The 19,401-nt window shown below is 39.0% G+C and overlaps 1 protein-coding gene across 1 annotated transcript in view; it reads left to right on the forward strand.

The window, feature by feature from the left end:
* The first annotated feature begins 1,542 nt into the window (after positions 1 to 1,542).
* USH2A (usherin) overlaps positions 1,543 to 19,401 on the forward strand; it is a 375,341-nt gene continuing 357,482 nt past the window's right edge. Inside the window, exons 1-3 of the mRNA XM_066546427.1 lie at positions 1,543 to 1,597; positions 2,087 to 2,766; positions 7,945 to 8,110. Coding sequence (XP_066402524.1) covers positions 2,282 to 2,766; positions 7,945 to 8,110 — 651 coding nt within the window. The 5' untranslated portion in view covers positions 1,543 to 1,597; positions 2,087 to 2,281. The remainder of the gene's footprint in view (positions 1,598 to 2,086; positions 2,767 to 7,944; positions 8,111 to 19,401) is intronic.

The raw sequence follows: 19,401 nt of genomic DNA on the forward strand, positions 1-19,401 counted from the left end.
AGGGTGTAATATCAGTCAGGGCCACTCTCCCAAACTGAGCACTATTGAAAGATGCTATAGTCTGTCTGGGAGGTGGTGAGGCTGTCAAGTATTAGCAGAATGTAACAGAAAGTGCATTTTGTGATGAATGTATCCTGACTTTCCTTTTGGACATCTGTTAGACCAGCAAGGATTCTTGGAGCAAGCCTGCTGGCTGCTAGAAAGGGATGGGAGTAAGCAAAACTTGATTTTACTTATTGATTTATTTCTTGATTAATATTTCACAACTGCCAAGAAGTACACACAAGCTGGTCTGGTGTCTTTGACTGCTTGGTAAGCTCCTACCTTTGTTAGGTGCATGTTCCATACTCATACCTGTTCCCGTTCTTTGATGTCCTGAGATGGTAGCTAATATCTAGAATTTCATTACCATATTTTCTGCCCTCCCTCCTGTGTGTTCTCTAAGACCTGATTTGTTCTTGATGTTGAAAAACTCTGGTTGTCGCACTGTCAATGGTCCTGTGGTAGCACGTGGTCTGACTGTATTTATCTAGAAATGCTTTATGGGCTGAGCTCTTGCACTGTGCCTCAGACAAATGTTTTCCCCCCGGCCCTTCTGTGGTAAACAAAGTTCTTTACATTTGAATACTTTAGGGCATGTAATTCTGACAACAGAGCTACGATGCTGAATGACTACCAGAACATGAAAACACTGCAAAATGACTGATAACACTTCAGCAGGAATTACTATTTATCTTTTATGACCTTAGGAAAAGGATCTGTATTAAAGCAGAGATGTTCCAGGAATGGTCAAGGAGCTTGTTTGATATGGGATGAAGGGCTTGTTAAAATGCATTAAGAGTTATGACAGAGGATGATTTCTTAGCAGTTGTATATGCTGCCAAAGAATTTTGTCGTTATGTAGCCAGTAAAAGTCCAAATATGCTAAGGTGACAAGTTACTGGAGGCAATAGCAACAAAACTGTAGGGAAATATACCAGCCAGGTTGCAGCTCATGCAACTTCCACAGTACAGATAAAATTTATAGATGCTTCCTATATCCTCAGGGGACGTATTAATTAGTGCTTCTCTGTCCAGAAACACGCGTAAACAACCCTCTGCAGCTCATGCCCAGCTCACCGACGACACCTTTGCAGCTCTTTTGTGCCCGCTGCGCAGAGCGCTACCAAAGGGAGAAACGGGATGCGGGGAAAACGCGCCTGAGGACGCTCCTCCGCTGCACAGTGTGCCTGCGGAAAACGAGCCCAGCGCGGCGGCCCGGTGCTGTGCAGCGGATCGCCGCTGTCCCGGCGCCGCGCTGCCTCCGGCCCGGGCGCGGCGCTGCCGCTTTAACGCGCGGCGGGGCCCGGGGCGGGGAAGGCCGCGGCGTTGCCGGGCGACGGCGGCGTCGCCGCGGGGAGCGCCGGGCTCCGCTGGCCCCGCTGGCTGCGCGCCGCTCCCGGCCGGGCAATAGCGCTAAATCAGCCCTGCCACCGCTGCCCCGGCCCGGGGCGCTCCGGCGCTGGCGCTCGCTGTTAGAAAAAGCTCCACACGGGACAGATGGGGAACGTGGTTTTAATCAGCTTTGCCGAGCGCTGAGAGGAGCAGCCGGCGTGAGGTGGGCGGCGGGGTAAGCACGGGGGGACGGTAGGAACAGCGCTCCTGGCTCCCCGGGGTGTCCCTCGGGAATGGCGCGGTGCGGGGGTGGCAGCTGCCAGGGAGCCGTGCGAGGCCCAGGTAAGCGCCGGGGGGCTGTAGGCGTGAGGTCCGGCCAACTCGCCCGAAACCCTCAGCAGAGACTTTTAGAGGCCCAAGTTGCGTGTCCCGGTTTGCTGCCGTGTCCCGTATTCCTTGCTGTGACACACAAAGCCAGATAACGCGACAGTTCCGGGATAAACTCCGCTCGGCCATGAGCCTGCGCGCCCTCGAACCGGCCTAATCCCATGGCTTGGCTCGGCCCTAGCCGGCAAGGGTGTGCAGGTGGGCCTGCTGGCTGGAGTCTGGACGAAACATTCAAACCCTTGAAATCACTAGCCGGGCATCACCTCTGTTGCTGCAAAAGAGCAGGTTTCTCCTACGGACTGTGTCTGTTTTCTGTGGTTTGCAGATCCCGGCTGTCACCCACGTGTGGTTCGCTGGCCAGAAGACGTAGATGCCCCTTGTGACTGAGTCCTTGCATGGGCGTTTTGAGGATGAAACGCTACATAAACTCTTAAAGCACAGCACCTGAGGACATTGCTACCGACATGGACATCATTATTTATTTACGTTTGCTTTAATCAGGAGGAGCTTTTTTGTAAACATGAATTGCCGGGCTCTTTCCTTGACATGTCGTTTCTTGTTTCATGCTATTGAAACATTAATCTTAACTTATTATGACTCCTTTGTGTTGGTCAGCTCTCAGGGACATTTCCCTAGGCTTGAAAATGTGGGAGCTTTCAAGAATGTGTCAATCGTGCCAACTCAAGCCACTTGTGGGCTGCCAGACCGAAGTACTTTTTGTCATAGCTCAGTAGCTGTTCAAAGTATTATATCCTGCACTCAGAAGTTTTGTGTTCAGGAATGCCCATATAGGTCGTCACCTTCGTCCTACAAACCACTTCTTTCAGAAGGCCTTGGTACCTGTATCACAGAGGACAAGAGGGACTTGCATCCAGGGTTCTCCAGCAATGCTTCCAGTTTTATTTTTCATAATCACAAGGATTGCTTCTCTACTCCCCGTCTTCCAAGGCTTGGAGCTTCATTTACGTTAACTGTATGGTTGAAACCTGAGCAAGAAGGTGTAATGTAAGTAGTATTGAAGGTGTTTACTTTCCTGGTGCTCTTAAAAAAATTGATCATTGTAGTCACAGTCATTATTAGCAAGCTCTTTAAACTTTTAAAAGGTGTGGTGGGAAACTGTGACGTTTACAGAGCCGTATTTAGGTTGGGGTCTTCCCAGATGTCAAGACAATTGGCTTCAGTTTCATGGCATTGACTCAGATGATAGTCCAATGGCTTTCAGTGTTTGGAACTATTCATACATAATGTGCATGTATTTCTCAAAAAGAGAAATTTGTGTTTCCAATTCACATTCCTTCTAAAAACTGCTAGAAAATTACGTGTTCACAGAGTTGTGCTGTCGCTGCTTTCATGATGGAAAAAAAATTATCTAAGATGTTAGGACTTCTCCAACATAAGTTTGTCTTACAAACAAACACGGAAAGCCACCAAAATGTAGGTTTTGGACATATAAAAAAGAGGTCAGAGTGTTCCTGAAGGATCTGGGGAATGTTGCCTGACTGGCAGACTGCGTTGCTGCTTTAACAAATGATTCCACTGTTTAAACTGCCAGTGAAATTTCACTAGGTGCTCACAAAATAGAAGTGGCTAAACATGTTCCCTCTCCTGTTTGCCTACATGTTGCATTTTCAGGAAATACTGCTGTTAGAAGTGACCTTTCAGCTTGACTGGGCCTTACTATAATGAAAAACCTGCTTTTTGAAAAATGTATCCCAGATCCTGCAAAAACAGTTCAGTCATCTATCACAAAATGCAGAGCCTCCTACTCTTTCATACCTTCATTGTGTAGGTCTCTTTAACATAAAGCACAAAGAGTATAGTTTTTTCCTTTGGACAACATGCCACAAGTGATTTTAGAATGTATTCTTAGAAGGTAGCTAATGATCTGCTTTGTTGAGGTGTTCTTGATACTTATTTTGCATGCTGATGTGAAATTGTCACTTTTCTAAGGGTAACAAAGTAATCAGAAAAAAATAGAAATATGTAAAATCATAATCTAAAATTATAGTATGTTTTATGCAGTGGTAATTACCTTAAAAAACTTGACCTAATAGTAGAATTTGTGGTTATGGAGTGGAAATAAATGATATCTGCAGAGCAAAAGGGACTTCTGTGCTGAAGTTAAATAATTTCAGCTGGTGGTATGTGTAAAGGCATCCCTGGAGCTTTGGCCTGTAGTTTTCTATATAATGGTTGAATCTTGAATGTCAGAGAGTCCATTTCTGGTGTGTTCCCATGCCATGAATTCCTGTCCACACACGTGTGGGCTCATTGGAGTCTCCTTCATCAAAGCACATGCCTAACTTGAAGCAGAAGCATCCTGCTAATTTCCAAGCAAGCTGTTGCAGCAATGTGTTGAGTGAGATCTGTGAAAGTCTTTTGTCAGTGGGATAGGCTTTGATGCGTGGAGCCTAAAACAATGAAATGTTATGTCCTTAGTTTCAAATGATTAAGTGCTGTGAAGAAACCAGACTCTATTGATGACTGATAAGCCATGGACTAGTGCAAAAGATTAGCTTCCAATTGCTGCTGTGTTAATAACTACACAGTGTACATATTCCTGTTCAGCGGGTTTTATAGATCACTTTAAAATTTAAATGTTTTTATTCAATTTTTGTAATAGATCACTTCATTCTTATGCTGTGTGAGATTTGCTGCTATTCAACATGTAGGAAAGACAATGGTAAAGCCCAGTCCTGAAAACTGAAGATGGACAGCAGTTATTCCAGTGGTCAGGATGATATGCCACTGTCCAGGTGCTTTTGTTTCACTGGCACAGAAAGAATTGTGTTAATTTTTCTTTTTTCATAAAAGGAATACTGAACTCCAGTTGTGGTGGAACAGTTGTTGCACATGAATAGCCATTGAAGCTTGACTCAGAAGGCGTCTTACAAAAGAGAATAATTACCAGCAGACTAAGATGCTTTCTCTTTTCTTATATTGCTTTAGTGAGTCCTTCAGGTTGGCAGATGAAGTTTGACTTACTGGATGTCCTACATTTTGAAGTCCCTGGTGGGGAATTGTCCCTGTTACATGTCATTTGTGAGACCTTTTAAACCCCATTATCACAGCAGAGGAGCCTCACAGAAGTGGGATGCATTCTAACAAAATCTCTATTTTCCCACAAAGCATTAGGAAGATCAGCCAGAATGAGCTGCTCATTTTGCCAGAAGAATGATTGAAAGTTTAACAAGGTGTTTTTTTTTACTGGCAAAGTGCTCTTACGTCAAGTACAGCATACGCCTGTGTTTTGGACATGCCATACTAATGTGTTTTTGTGCTGAATTTTATATGGTCTGTCTGTGAGAGTGTGTGCTTAGGAAAGAAGCTTGGAGAGTTGCTGTACAGTATCCCATTACATCCTGTGACATTCAGTTAGGCATGTACCCCATGTAAGAGAATAGCAGGATTTTTGTTAGAAGTTACTGTGCTGGCTGAAATGAGAGAGTGATGTGAGGATCCAAGTCTGAAAGCCCTTTAAAGATTGTACATAAGCAGAGACACCAAGAATTTTCTTCATCAGTTTCATATACCAAGTTTTCTATGTGAATCTAGGAGACAGTACACTTTGACACAGAGAGAAGAGTCAGGTCATGTTACAGATTTATTTGAAGCCCTGATGTTCTTCTAAAATGTTTAGTAGAGATATTTGTAGGCATGCTTTTAAGTCACTGCATATTGGAAATATTGAAGAAAAACAAGAGTGAGAAAGCACTGACATTTGTACTCCAGTCTTTAAATTTTCTTTCCCTTTAGGCAGTAAGTGGGCAGAGTTCTTGCCTCTGAGTTGCATTCTAGCCTCATGCTTCCTCTCTTGCTGTGTGTACTCATCAGTTAATATAATTGCCTTCAGTAAGCCTGTGTGTAGCCTGTATGTAAGCATTAGCTCAATGTAGGAAACTGTATGGTGATAGCCCTTCACAATGGAATAGGATAAGAATATGGGTACAAGCTTTGCATATGTGAGTAACCATTACAGACAGCTTATATCAATGTAGTGTGAACTGGAACAAGTTCAGATGCCCAGAAGATACTGGTGGTGTCAAGAAGTGAACTGAGATCTTTTACAAGCAAAAGGATCAGTAGGAATGGCCTGATTGTGAAGTGGGTAGCACATTGATTTTTTTAAACTTTATTTATCTAAGGGACTAAAACCATATGGTACTACTTATTATCTATTCAGATGTTTTATGTTAGGAATTAGACTGAAAGGGGTATCTGGTTTTGAACCAGTGCAGGTGTTCCCATTTGCTCCAGTTATTGTGTGGGCAGCACCAGTGCAGCCATGTTAGATTCTCTAGAATATTTTTCTCTTTGAAAGCTGACTGAGTGGATTTGTGTATTGGCTTTTTTTTCCCTCCAACCCCACCACTGAGATGTATGTAGTCAGGTATTGGCTCTGTGGGACTGCAGGTTACCAGAAGTTGAAGACTTCACAAAGAATAGTGGCTTCTCTCTGTAATCATGGCTGGAATGGAAAATCAAGCTCAGAGTCAGAAGTAATGCCTCTTACTATTTCACCTATGATAGGACTAGTTTGGATTTTTTCTTTTTTCTTTTTCCTTCCCTATCTTCTCTTTTCCCTCTTGATTTTCCTCTTTTACTAGTAAGTCACAATTCACATTTGTTCTTTCAGTTTTCAAAGTGATGCACATCAAGGTCGCTTCCCTTCTTAAAGTCATGACACCTTTGGGGATAAAAACAATGTGGGGATGTTTGTTTTAGATAAGTAAAATAAACAAAACCCTGGATTATCCAATTATTGTTTATCCAGGAACTGGGTAAATCCAGTTCCTAAATATTTTGCTACTTAGCTGAGCCTTCCTTCACATTTATTATCTAACAAAACTAGCATGTTTACAAGCAAACAAAATATTGAAAAGACCAGTGGACAATTTATTAAGAAATGTGGTTTTAGTAAGGTTGGGAAAACAGAAGTCTTCATTTTGCAAGGTGTTTCATTGACAACATTCCAGCAGGCTAGAATAGTAACAGCAGGAATTAATTTTTCCTTGGAATTAGAGGTGAATTAGTGACTAGTGGCAGTATCAAAGAACAGCCTTTTTGATAGTTTTCTTTTATAAATGCAGAGTAGATGAAGACAACAGTAGGTAAGGGTTTTCTGGTTTCGTTTTTTTTTCTCTGAAATATGGGTAAGTAAATACTAATCTCATACAAATTTTATATGCTTCCGTCTTATGACTTAATGCACTAATTTAGTCTGATGTAACTGTTAAAATATTAGATTTTTCATGGGTCAGTACACTGAGAAATGTGTTTTTCAATCAGCTCAAATGGGAAGCATAGAACTTTATAATTTTTTCTTGTATTTATGATTGCTTTAATAAAATATAAACTTTTTACACAAGTATATGGAGCCTGTGCTTTCTCAGGACTCTTGACATCATGGTTATTGGATTGGCAAAAACATTTCAGCAGTTTGAAATGCAAAATAATTTGCTATGCATGGTATTCTCTGTACCTTATATGACATTATTGTATTTGCTATTGATGTGACTTCTTTGTGGGGAAAAATTTCCTAGTAAGTGTCTGGATATCCTCATTGCCTTGCTCTAGTTTCTTAGGTTAAAGAAAGACACTGCAAAGGGGAGAGTGCAGAGTAAGCTGGTGTTATGGCTGCCTTACCTGTGCAGATTGGGTGGAAAGATGGAAGACTTATTAACAAAGCATGTAATTTGTACTGCTTTTTGTGGTTATATTGCATTTGCCTTGTTAGACTAAGGAAAATTAAAGTGCCTCCACGGGATGTACTAAGTTGCACAGCTTTGTATGAAAAGTGTGGCAGAGACTTGCACACTCACTGTGGTTTCTGTCATGGAACCTTCAAGAGAGGAGGCAAACTGGACTTCTCTTTCACCCCCAAATGAGCTGGGGTTGCCAGCACTGAATAAACAAAGCAAAACACAAAAAACAACCAACCAAAACCCCAACACAACCCAAAACCTTCACAGATTGAGACAGAAAATATCTTTGCTAAAGTTCTTTTACACTTAGTACATCTTGTGACTTTCACTGTCACTGAGCATCTTCTCAAGAGCTGTATTTTTAATGTTTATTTTAATACATCCTGGTTAGCATCACTTTACAGGATAGCACCTTGGCAAGGATGTGTATATGTGTGTGCCTCTGACCTTATGTTGTTTTTCTTGGTTATTTCCAAAGGTGTGTGATAGAAAAGGCTGTTGATGGGCAGACTGTGTTCAAACTCACAATCTCTGAGAAAGAGACCATGTTTTATTATCGCACAGTAAATGGTTTGCAGCCACCAATAAAAGTAATGACACTGGGGAGAATTCTTGTGAAGAAATGGATTCATGTTAGTGTGCAGGTAAGTAAAATAAAAACGATTTAATATTTGTTGAAATACAACGTTTGTGTGAGAGTAATATAACTGTATAATTATAAAAGAATAAATTGGGGGATGTAAATGATAACCCTTGAGTCTCATAGGTAAAGATCTTAATTTGAAAGTGCATTTTGCTAATTTAGGACTGGAAAGAAATGCTGTGCCTGTTCTTCTGAACAAGCAGGCTGTACAAAACCGAAAAATCTCACCTTTAAAAACATGAATGTGTGAGGTGAAGAAAACCTTGTATTAATGTTTTAGATACTTATATGTAACATTACTGATTAGTCTTGGGTCTCAGATTATTTCCTATAGAAGGGAATGCCATTCTCATCTATACACGCTAATGTACTTAAGTTATGGAGTTCTGTTCCATTTAATTTTAAAAACTTCCTGCATAAGTAAAAGTGCACATAAGTAAATGTGTGAGTTTGTGCAAGATCAGTCAAGCTAGTAAGTTACAGAGCTATTACCTCTTATTATAGAAATATGATTCAGAATAGTCAGAGCACAATCCCTGTGTTCTAAAAGTCTTCTGTTGACATAACTTTTTAATAAGTGTACAAATATCCACTGAGGATAAAGCAAAATTGAGTTTGTTAAAATTTAAACTGTATGTACAAAAATCAGTAAACAAACACAGAAGAAATTAAAATTCAGTTATTTGCATGTCTTGTAATTCCCAACAGACACCCTAGTAAATTCTATTTGTGAGCCAAGTTCAACTAATAATTATAGAGCACAATTATCAGGTATTGAAATGTTTATCTTTTCCTTCCTTCATTTTCTTTATCCGTTCTATTAAATTTCATTTGGTCTACAGCACAATCAAGAATAGTTTTGCTGCTTTCTTGAAACTTGCTAAAAGGTATTGACTGTGATTTGGATTTTTAGTGCTGATCTTGTCACTTGTAAGAAGTATCTAAGCTGACGTCTTGATTTTTTTGCAGTTTTCTTTTTTCCAGGATAACAGCATGGTAGTGTGAATAAGATTTTGGCTGTTGGATTAAAAGAGTGACCTTAAGGTAGAACTAATGAACTTTACACTTCAAGCACTCCAAGGGTGCTATATTACTGCTGTTGCTGTCAGCCACATTTTGTACCTCAGGAACTGCTAAAGCCTGGCACAGCCAAGTGAAAGTGAAAGGGCTGGTTAAATACACACACAGATCTTGAACTGCATTACAAAGGAATGTGAAGCACCCTGTGGAATTTGGTCCTTTGTTTCTCTGTAGAAAGACGTTCAATTCATAGCAGGAGTAAAGAAATATAGCTTCTGGACCCTTAAAGAAACTGCAGGCTTAATGCCTTTTCAGAGTTTCTGAGCTCGGGTAGAGCCTTCCTGTGCTTGGTGCTATTGTAGGATGCAACTTGCCATTAAAGATGATAGTGGCTGCAGCCTGATCTGGCTGATCTGGCCAGCTCTTGGCCTGGCCATCAAACTTTAGGCAAAGGTTGGTTGGTTGATTTGTTTGTTTGTTTTTTAGCAGGGGGCCAAAAGCATTTTTTCATTTTTTTTTTCCCATAATGGACAATGACAACATGAGCAAGACCATACAAAAGTATGCAAAGTAACTTCCATCTGGAAGTGTCTGTGTCTCATACACCCAGATGCTAGGCAACAGACACCATGACAAAGGAGTGTGAAGTATTGGTTACAGATGTGAAACTGAATTTAGAAAGAGAAAAAACATGGTGGGATGGCAGATATGTTTGGAATTCAGGTGTAAGAGCATATGCCTATTCAGGAATGATAAAAATGAAAGCTAAATGGTGGAATAGCACCAAATAGTAATTAAATGATAAGAGGGAAGGAAAGAAGAAAGGATAGCACAGACTGAAAATAATTTCTTTGGAATAAAATAATTCTAGGGGAAGAGAAGGCTAGTAAATTAATTCTGCTGAGGTAATCTAGGAATTGAAATCCTTGGGTTTGTATTTAGATATGTAATTTGTTAGAGGGAACTACTGCTAAGAACTGTGTCATTGCAGAGACTTATTTTCCAGGCTGGGAAATTTAAGTTCTGCTAACAGGAGCAAGGCCCGAACATTCCTGTGTGTTCTGCTTGAAGAGTTTCTTCATTGAGCAGTTGCTGAAGCAGAAAGTCTGGGGATACCAGCTTTGTTAAGTAATGAGGGCGTTACAGAGGTGTAGGTCTCAAGAATAATGTTGAGCATTCATAACTAGAGTCAGATGAAACAGAAGAAACAGATGAAACAGTTCTTTGGTTCTCTAGGAACACTTTTGGGTTTCAAAGAGAACAAACACATGCAACTACTTTTATGAAACAAGGTAAACTTTGGGGTCCAGACATGGAATGGAAAAAAAGCCTGGAAGTTTTTTAAAATTGATAAAATAGAATTAAGAGAAATTTTTGTCCTTAAAGGAAAAAAAATATGGTTATGTACTGCCCAGGCTTGTCTGTGTGAATAAGTACCCCTGCAGTTAGAGAGGGCAAAGTGTGTGAGAACTGGGGAATGGGGATGCGGATTCACAGAGAATGCTGTATAGGATAGAAATAAAACTAGAAAGTGGTTGATATTAATTAGACTGTCAAATGGTAAAAAATTCTTACAATTTTTTTTTGTGTAAGAAGGCATGACCTGAGTGCAGTCAGAGTGTGCTTGAGATTAAGGATGATTTGAGTAAGACCCTCAGAATAAAAAAATACCTTGGTTCTGTTTTCAGGAGTCACAGAGCAAAACCAATCAGGGTAGCAGAAATTAATGTATGGAAACAAAAGTGATCATAAAGAGTAGAAACATGAATATGCAAGCTGATTGTGTACATGCTGCTGCAGACAGATGGTCTTTGTCCAAAAATTCTGGAAGAACTGGCACACAAAATCCTTTGTCAAAGAGACATTCTATGCAAATGTCAGTCAGAGATGGAGCTATAATGCTTCTGTTTGGGGAAGGTGTCATGTAGATGCCAGCCAGCAGCCAAGCACCTGGGCCCTCCTCACCCCTACTAGTGGAACAGGGGAGACAACAGAAATAGCAAAAGTGAGAAAAACTCATTAAAGAAAGGGACTGGGAGAGGAGCAAATGATATAAAGGCAATCACTCCCCGCCTCCCACAAGCAGACCACTGCCCAACCAATTTCTTAGCAGCAGGCCATCTTGGAAGTAAAATTCCTATCACCTCACATTTCTTCTTCTACCCTAGTTTTTATTGCTGAGCATGAGGCTATAGAGTAAGGAATATCTTTTTGTCCTAGCTGTCCCCCTGCCCAGTTTCTTGGTCCAGCCCTGGCTTACTGCTGAGGTGGGGTGAGAAGTTCAACTGGGAAAAGAGAAGGGCTTGACATTGGGCAAGCTGTCTTTGGCAACAACTAAAATACTGATGTGTTCTGAATGCTGCTTTACCCCTAGATTTGAAACACCGCATTGGGATGTTGTGAAAAAAAAATTACCTCCACCCCAGCCACAGAGGAAGGAAAAAGGATCTTGGTAATGCAGACCTATGTCTTGACGCAGTGGCGTATGAGGATTTAGAAATGATCTTTGAAAAAATAGATAAAGATGTGGAGCTAAATGAAAAAGGGGATAAAATGCAATGTGGATTTCCTATAGATAGCTCATCACTGTCTAGCCTCTTAGCTTTTTTTTTTTTGATGAGAAAGCTGATTTTCAGGCAAAGTAAATGTGTCAGATTTTGTCTATCTGGAGTTGAGTTTAGCATTGATGTGACAACCTATGAGAAGTTGTAGGGTCAAAGGGAATGCTCATGGGAAGGATTGCAATAGATACTGCTCAGAGGAACTTGCTTATAATCCTGGGGAGGGGGCAGGCACAAAACCAATTGAATTATTTGAGAATTAGTCCTTGGACCAGCCTTGTGTTTTATTTTTGTTAATGATCTTGGCAGAAATATTAAGAATTCCTATCATAGCAGCTGGTAATAGACATAATCAGAAAGGGAACAGAAAGATGTTTTACAGGAAGAATGGCATGACCAAAAAGACTGAGGGAAGTGGCTTGAAATAAAATTGCTATTACAAAATGCAAAGTAGTGAACTTGAAACTCCTCTACAAAATTTTCTACTGTTCTAGTTGTTTTCAGTTGATGAGGATCAAGTCTTTCAGGCTTCTGAAAGTTTTAGGTTCCTACTGTGTGTTTGATCTTGATTTAATGATATTTTTTAAGGATATAGTTTTTGGTATATGTTAGCAAAAACTCTGAAGGTACACACTGGAGTAAAAGATATATATAGCCTTAACTTAAAAGAATCTGATATGAACTGAAGTGAAACCTCAGAAAAATTGGCTTCTTAAAATCTTAACTTCTAAAGAATTAAAAAATTGAGCATAATTAAGGTCAATTGTGTACCATATATCTCTGCAAAGTGAAACCAATATCAGATTTATTACACTTACTAACAGCAGCACCATTGTGTATTTTCTTTTTCAGTTTCACTGTTAAAAGTATTTCACTTTCTGTTTGATACTTTAGAATTTATTTAACCAATTAAGAAGAGTGGAGTTAAAACATGAATTTGCAGATACAGATGAGGCTGCTGAAACAGGAGATTCTTTGAGAACATGTCAGATTGATGTTTTTGTTTCATATTTAGTGTCTGAAATTATAAAAATACTCTTTTTGCTAGCCTTTATTTTGCCTGATCATATCTATGTAACTCTGCCATGTTTTGGCAGACTCTAGCACATTAAAAGCTTTGGAAAGTAAGTTTAAAATCTAAATGCAGAGAGGTAACCGTGACTGAATTACTCTCCTGGGAGGAAAATGCTCTTAGAGTGCCTATTGAAATCAGCATTATCATTTCAATACATGTCAAATATGAGTCATTTCCTAGTTTAGGCAAAATTTCTTTATAAATCTTTAAATCTTCCAGTTCTTTCAAGAAAAGGTTAAAGTACTTATGATTTAATGAGACCGCTTTACATCATAACTGTTTGACTATCAAGAGAAAACTTGTCCTTTCCAATTTGTGAAATCCTTTTATTTTCTGCACAAGTTTTTGAATACTTTACAGTTTATTTTATAAGCAAAGAACCTGAGACTTAAAAGCAGGGAGGCAAACATTTATTCTATACACTCCCTATGTATGTCTCACTAAATACAGGGTGTTCTAAACTGTATGGTCCCTAATTTTAATAAGGACATGAGAAAGCAAGAAAGCATTTTGATTTAACAAACTGCTTTGATCTCCTCTTTGAAGTCATCACTTACTATCTATTAAGAGTAGTTTGTCAGGTCCAAGAAGGGAGTGGAGAGTTTGCATTAATTCTGCATTTTGGAGCTTCTTGTCTATTAATTGCAATTGTGTGTTGAAAATATTTGTGAGGATGCAGTCTATCCATATGGCTGGTGCTCTGCTCCTGCCAGACAGTGGAAATAAAACATGCATTACAGTCTGTCATGTATTTGAGTGTGTGTTTAAAGAACTGTTCACAGACACAATGAGCATGGAGCTGCTTCAGCTACTGTTCTGCTACTCTTGTAGGCCATTCAGGTACTGCTGCTGGACATGCAGCCTCTGTGTTCTTTGATATCAGTAAAACTTCTTTGTTTTTTCCTGCATCCAGAGGTCCTACTATGGTTCTTGCCTTTTCTCCTCGTGTTCTGTGGGTATTAGGATGCTGACTGTGTACATTTGAAAGCTCTGCTGTACCTTCAGCTTCTTGAGAAAGCAGCGTATTTCCAAGATGATTGATTCTACTCACACTGTCTCTTAAACTACTTATTTTCTTGCCTGAGTATGAGTTTGAATATATTTGCAGATTTAAATTTGCAGTCTAACAGCTGCCTCGGAACACAAGGCAAGGAACTTTGCCTGGGCTAAGATTTTAATTTCAGAGAACGCCAAAAATACAGGTTTTGTCAATGCCATCTTGATTCCACTTCTGGAAATTGCAAATGTATTCTGTAATTGCAGTTGCAAATACCACTGAAATCTGCCCAGACTGTTATATATGGTAGGAATGGAATTAAATCTTTGTGTGGCCAGTACTGAGAGGAGGTGGTATTGAATGTTTTACAGAAGCTATGCCTTATTTGTCTATAGAGTTTCAAGATTTGAAAAGCATCAATCTTCAATTTGCTTTGCAAGAAGTTTCTTTCCTTATACAAAAATAAATTGCAGCCAATTAAATTGTATTTTTAATAATGAAAACACTCCATTAAGAATGATTTGCCTTCTTATTTTCCCCCCAGTCTCAGAACTTTCTGTCCTGCAGGTCTCAGGTACTTTTGTGTGCCCTTGAATTGCATGGGGAGAAACTATGAGTTTGGAAGTGTCTCCTTGTGTTTTTTATAGTTGTTGATACACTGAACTAAGAGGAGACTTGCTGGGTGCATCCACATTGTCACTTTTGTGTACAGGAAGAGTTCTTGTTGATCCAGGTTTGCCTTCTGTCTATTTTGAGTCTTGTTTTACTATTGAGATGCTTCCATTTGATTCCTTTTTGGAGAGACCAAGCTTGAAGTTGTACCGTGGATTATCACCATTTAGAGCACACTATTTGCAATGTGGGCAGAAGGTCCTCCAGCAGGTAGTTCTTGGCTGCACAGTGTGTGAGCAGAAAACAGGCAACTGATTGCAGCATCTTTGCTGGTAAAGATGGATTGCAAATACTGAACAATTGTCCTTTCTGCTTTATGCTGTGCAAGTTTTTTTATAAATGTTTTCACAAGGTACTTGAAACTTTTTTTGACGAGTCTAAAAACTTCATGAGTACAGCCAAATAGAAGAGCTTTTGTTTTTGTGGGTTTGTGTTTGTTTTTGGGTTTGGTTGTCTGTTTTGGGTGTTTTATTAATTTATTTTTAGAACTAATTTCTACCTTTGGTTTAGGTTTTTGTAGGTTAAAGACAGACTTAAATCAGTAGTATGATCAAGAAATGGAAGGTGAAACTTTCAGGTTGTTCTTTGTGCAACCTCCATTATTTATGTGTGAACTCTGTCTTACATCTTGCATTAACATCTGTGTGTGCAACAAATGGAGGGTGACATAAATTACATGTATAGATCTTGTACAACACAAAATCCATGTGTGCTGGTGGCAGTTCAGAGGGGGAATCTTGTAAGACTTCACATGTATCATTTTCTCCTGGAAGCAAAGAATATTTCCTGGCTCTGAACAACTGATCGGGTTGTGTAGAAATTAGAAGGATCTGGGATGGGAGAGGGAAAGGAACTCCTCTTGTCCATGTGTTTCATTCTAGTGCCTTGGCTCAGTAATGCTCTAATTTTTGCATCATTTAAGGACTCTGTTTGATAGCTGTCTAGAAAGCCTGTCTTGGAGTATAAAAGAAGAGTACATTAATAGGAATAACTTTGTTTTAGATGTATCATTGACTTATTTTCTGAAAATCAGTGGGTTTTGAAGCTTCTTAAGCTGGACTGTCTTGAATAGTCACTAATTGACCTGTTTTTAGTTTAATAGTCTAATTATTTTTCTTTTAATTTACAAATTGGAATATGTATAATTATAGATAAATATAATTATGAATATATATTATATATAAAAATAGATATAATTTATATCTTGGCAATGGACTCTTGTGGCAATGAGTTCCTCATATGGCATTATGGCTGTATGAAATCGTTCTTTATTTTAAATCTGCTGTCTGCCAACTTCTTTTTTTGCTGATTTTTTTTCCCAGTTTCTTTTCATTTATCATTCTTATGCTTTTTGATATTTTGATTATAGAACTTTATCACATGTTAAAATCATTCATAAGTGAGATTTCTCCTTATATTGAAGCCATTGTGCATTTTGTTCATCCTCAGTGATATTTTCAGAAACTTTTGGGGTTAATGGAGAATGCAAGGGATAAAACTCCACTTGTTATCCCAGACACTTTGCACCACAAATTTCTAAACAATAAATTTCTGTGGGCTTTTAAAAAATTTCTTTCCCAATAAAGAATGTTTCTTTCTTGTTCATTAGTGAGGGACACTCTATAGTAACTCTAAGACCACTTGGAGCAGTGACTGTTCAGAATTTAGTGTTATGTTTACATGGACAAGAATATTTTTCTTGTCTGCTACCTTGTGGTCAACAAGACATTTAGTCTGCTACTTTGCTGCCTGTTCCTTAACAATTTTGAGATCCTTTGTACCTTTGAAGTAAGCTTTGATTTCCATTATCTGCATGTATTCACTCCATCTTTTTTTCACCTCACTAACCACTTTTCAAGCTTGTACAAAAAGTTAGGGAGCAGAGATTGTTGGAGTTAGTGATAAACTACTGTCTGTGTGAAATGTGACCATTTAATCTCTTCCAAGTTTTAAAGTTTGAAACCTTTTTGGAAAGCCATTATGTTATATTGGTCAGTTCTTCTTATCCACATGCATCTTTTCTTCAAAGAATTCAAATTGGATCTTGATTTCCTTCCACAAAAGTCATGTTGCCTTTTCTAGTGTACAGTATTAACCCATGTGCTTTTCCAACCAATTCATCCAGTACAGAAGTACAGACTTGATTTCATGGATTCTCAGAAGAAAGAAGAAATGATCCAAGACTTCTTCATGCATCATGTCTATAACTTTAATTTCTGCATTGTTCTTTTCTTTGTGTAGGGTTAATTGAAAATAGGTCAGAGGGGTTTTTTTTGTTTCTGCTTCTTTTCTGATCTTCCATTGAATTTGAAGGTACTTTTTTTTTTTTTTTTTCCACTGAAAAGGGCTGGAATACCAGGTTCTGTAGTATGTTTTAAGACAGCCACCTCAGCTTCTTGATCAAAATTTGAGCTTTCTTTAAGGCATAGCAACACTTTTTAAGTGATATGGTCTGTGTAATTCCTGACATTCAGGTTGAAACATCTTGGGCTTTAGATTTTAAAGACAGATGTGTTTTGTTTTATATATTTTGTCATAATTTACAGTCTATGTGCATGCTTAGTTAGGACAGTTCTAGTTTAGATACTTGATTTTTCTCCCCCAACTTTTCATTTCTTTCTCACCTTGATACTCAAATAAACTGCCTTTATTTGGATATAGGAGCAGCTGACCCTCCTTTGATTCTATCTGTTCTAGAAAAGGGTTTCGATTTGGAATTGACCTAAATCCCTTCTTCCAAGCTCTGTTTGTGTGCAGAGTCATGCAGCCTTGCTTGTCTGACCCTTTGTGATACTGGCAGCATTTCAAAGATTGGCACTGGCTTTTTATCTTCTGCCTCCTGAATAAAAGCCAAAATATTTTCGTCTCAAACCTCTCTTCTCTCCTTTCAGGTGGTGTTTAGGTGTATCCTTGCTATTGACTGATTGTAGATGGCCCATCTATCTTGTGAGGGTCATCCTTGTTGCACTTCTAAGCAAATCATGATGTGGTACTCAGTGGCAGCATACAATAAACCATCAACATTGCTCCAAATCTGACATTTCAGAACTTTAAACTTCTGTTTCTTTACATTGAAATTCTTACCCTTGAAGATTTATCGTCAGTACTCAGAGGTATGTGCCTTTTTCTTTCCAGCTTGATGACCATGTCTCATGTGACTTGAGTGGTTCTTTAAATCAAGGCTGGTCAAAAGAAAAAGTCTGTTGTCTTTCTGAGCTTCTCTGGTTACTGCTTGCTTGTGCCTTATGTATGTACCTCTTGTCTGTAAGTCATGCACATAACAGGTTGCATTGCCACTCTTCTGCTGGACTTCTGAGTGCATTTAATTATGTTTGAAGGGCCTTTATCCTTTTTCTAAAACTGTGTTTATTGACATCCTTCTCTGTGCTGTTCAGTAATCTTTGTGGCTTTTCTTTGCCTTAACTTGAGGCCTGTGCTCTAAAGTGCTCAAGAGATCACTATGAACTTTATAAGTAGTCTCCCCTGGTCATCTCCTGGCCCATCTCTAGCAAAATGTAGTTGAGGGAGCTGATGCATAAACGATTTCATTTAACTTTTTCCAAAAATAAACTACTGACAATAAGCTACCAAAACACTGTCCTCCAAAGTCCCTTTTGGTCTGAGTGGAATTAACAGCACAGTTTGGATCTCTGCAAAGCTTGGCTGCTAAGATGCTTAGTAACTGTGGAAAAAAGCAGTTATTATAAAAAATGAAAATTGAAGCTTACAGTGAATTGCCATCAAAAAGAGTGTTGGAGAGTTAGAGTACAAAGGAGTGGTTGAATGACCATTTCTAAAGGACTTTGTGATGGATGGAAGAAAGCAGGGCACAGAGGAGGAGGGAAAGGCCTGAAGTAAGGTTGTGGGGAAGAATATTAAAAGAATCAAAGACAGACTTTTGTGGCTCCTTGACCATGAAAAGAAGCTAAGCCCTGAAAGAAGAGATGAGACTTTATTTGCAAAAATCCCTTAACTGGATACATGGAACTTTTTGTGGCAAGGCATTCAGAGGGCAGAAATAATTGCTTTCTTCTTATGTAAATCATCCCCCCAAAAAGACAGAGGAATGGATTTTCAACTTTTCAGTCCCAGCAGACCTGTTCAGTTCTGTTTTGTAGAACCAGTGTATTCTTGCATTAAATTTGGGAATTACTGAGGAGTCATAGTACTGAGAGGTGTAAAATGGTGCAAAATCTTCAGATATAATCAGTTTAAAAGACTAGAATTTAATATGCAGCTGATAGTGTCATAAAAGGTTAATAATTGTACATTAGTAACAGTGCCCCTCATTTGTGCGGGTATCTGCTTATTCTTTGACTAGTGAAGCAGAAGACTTTATTCAGAAGGGACATTTCATTTGACATCCACATCTCATCCCTAATTTACATGATTACAAGTAGTTCGTGAAAATTCTGAATCAGTGGTTTTACTATATTTTAAATGGAGGGGGCAGAGAGAAAATATGCATTGTTAGGAGATTATCTAAAATGTACTTTCTGACCTTTTGCTTCAGTTAATTGTGGCAAGTCTGTGTAACTGTTTTAGCTACTAAAAAGCAGCTTGTTGAATCCTTAATACTTGTCTCCTTTCATGTTACTGTAGTGATCATCGAATGTTGGATCTGATTTCTTCTGTGATTTGGGGAAAATAGAATCATTATGCAGCAAGAAAGCAATTGTTCTTCATGCATTTTCAGATCTGGCGACTAGGATCCTCTCTTTTTTTTTTTTTTCTTTGGAACTCATTTACAGCATAGGTGTCACTTGTTAAAGCTTCCCATGTAAAAAGAATAGAGTTTGGTCAATGGTTAAAATAGTAGTTGTAGCAAAGCTTTTTTCTAATTTCCTTCAGTTTCTAACAGAATCTCTATTTGCAGTTTTGCTCTCTTGGCTTCTCTCTGACACTCCCCTGGCCCGATGTGTTCTGTCCTGAGGAATCAGTAACAGATTGATACAGCTCTACTGACC

This window comes from Molothrus aeneus, chromosome 3, assembly GCF_037042795.1.
Source record: "Molothrus aeneus isolate 106 chromosome 3, BPBGC_Maene_1.0, whole genome shotgun sequence".
NCBI lineage: Eukaryota > Metazoa > Chordata > Aves > Passeriformes > Icteridae > Molothrus > Molothrus aeneus.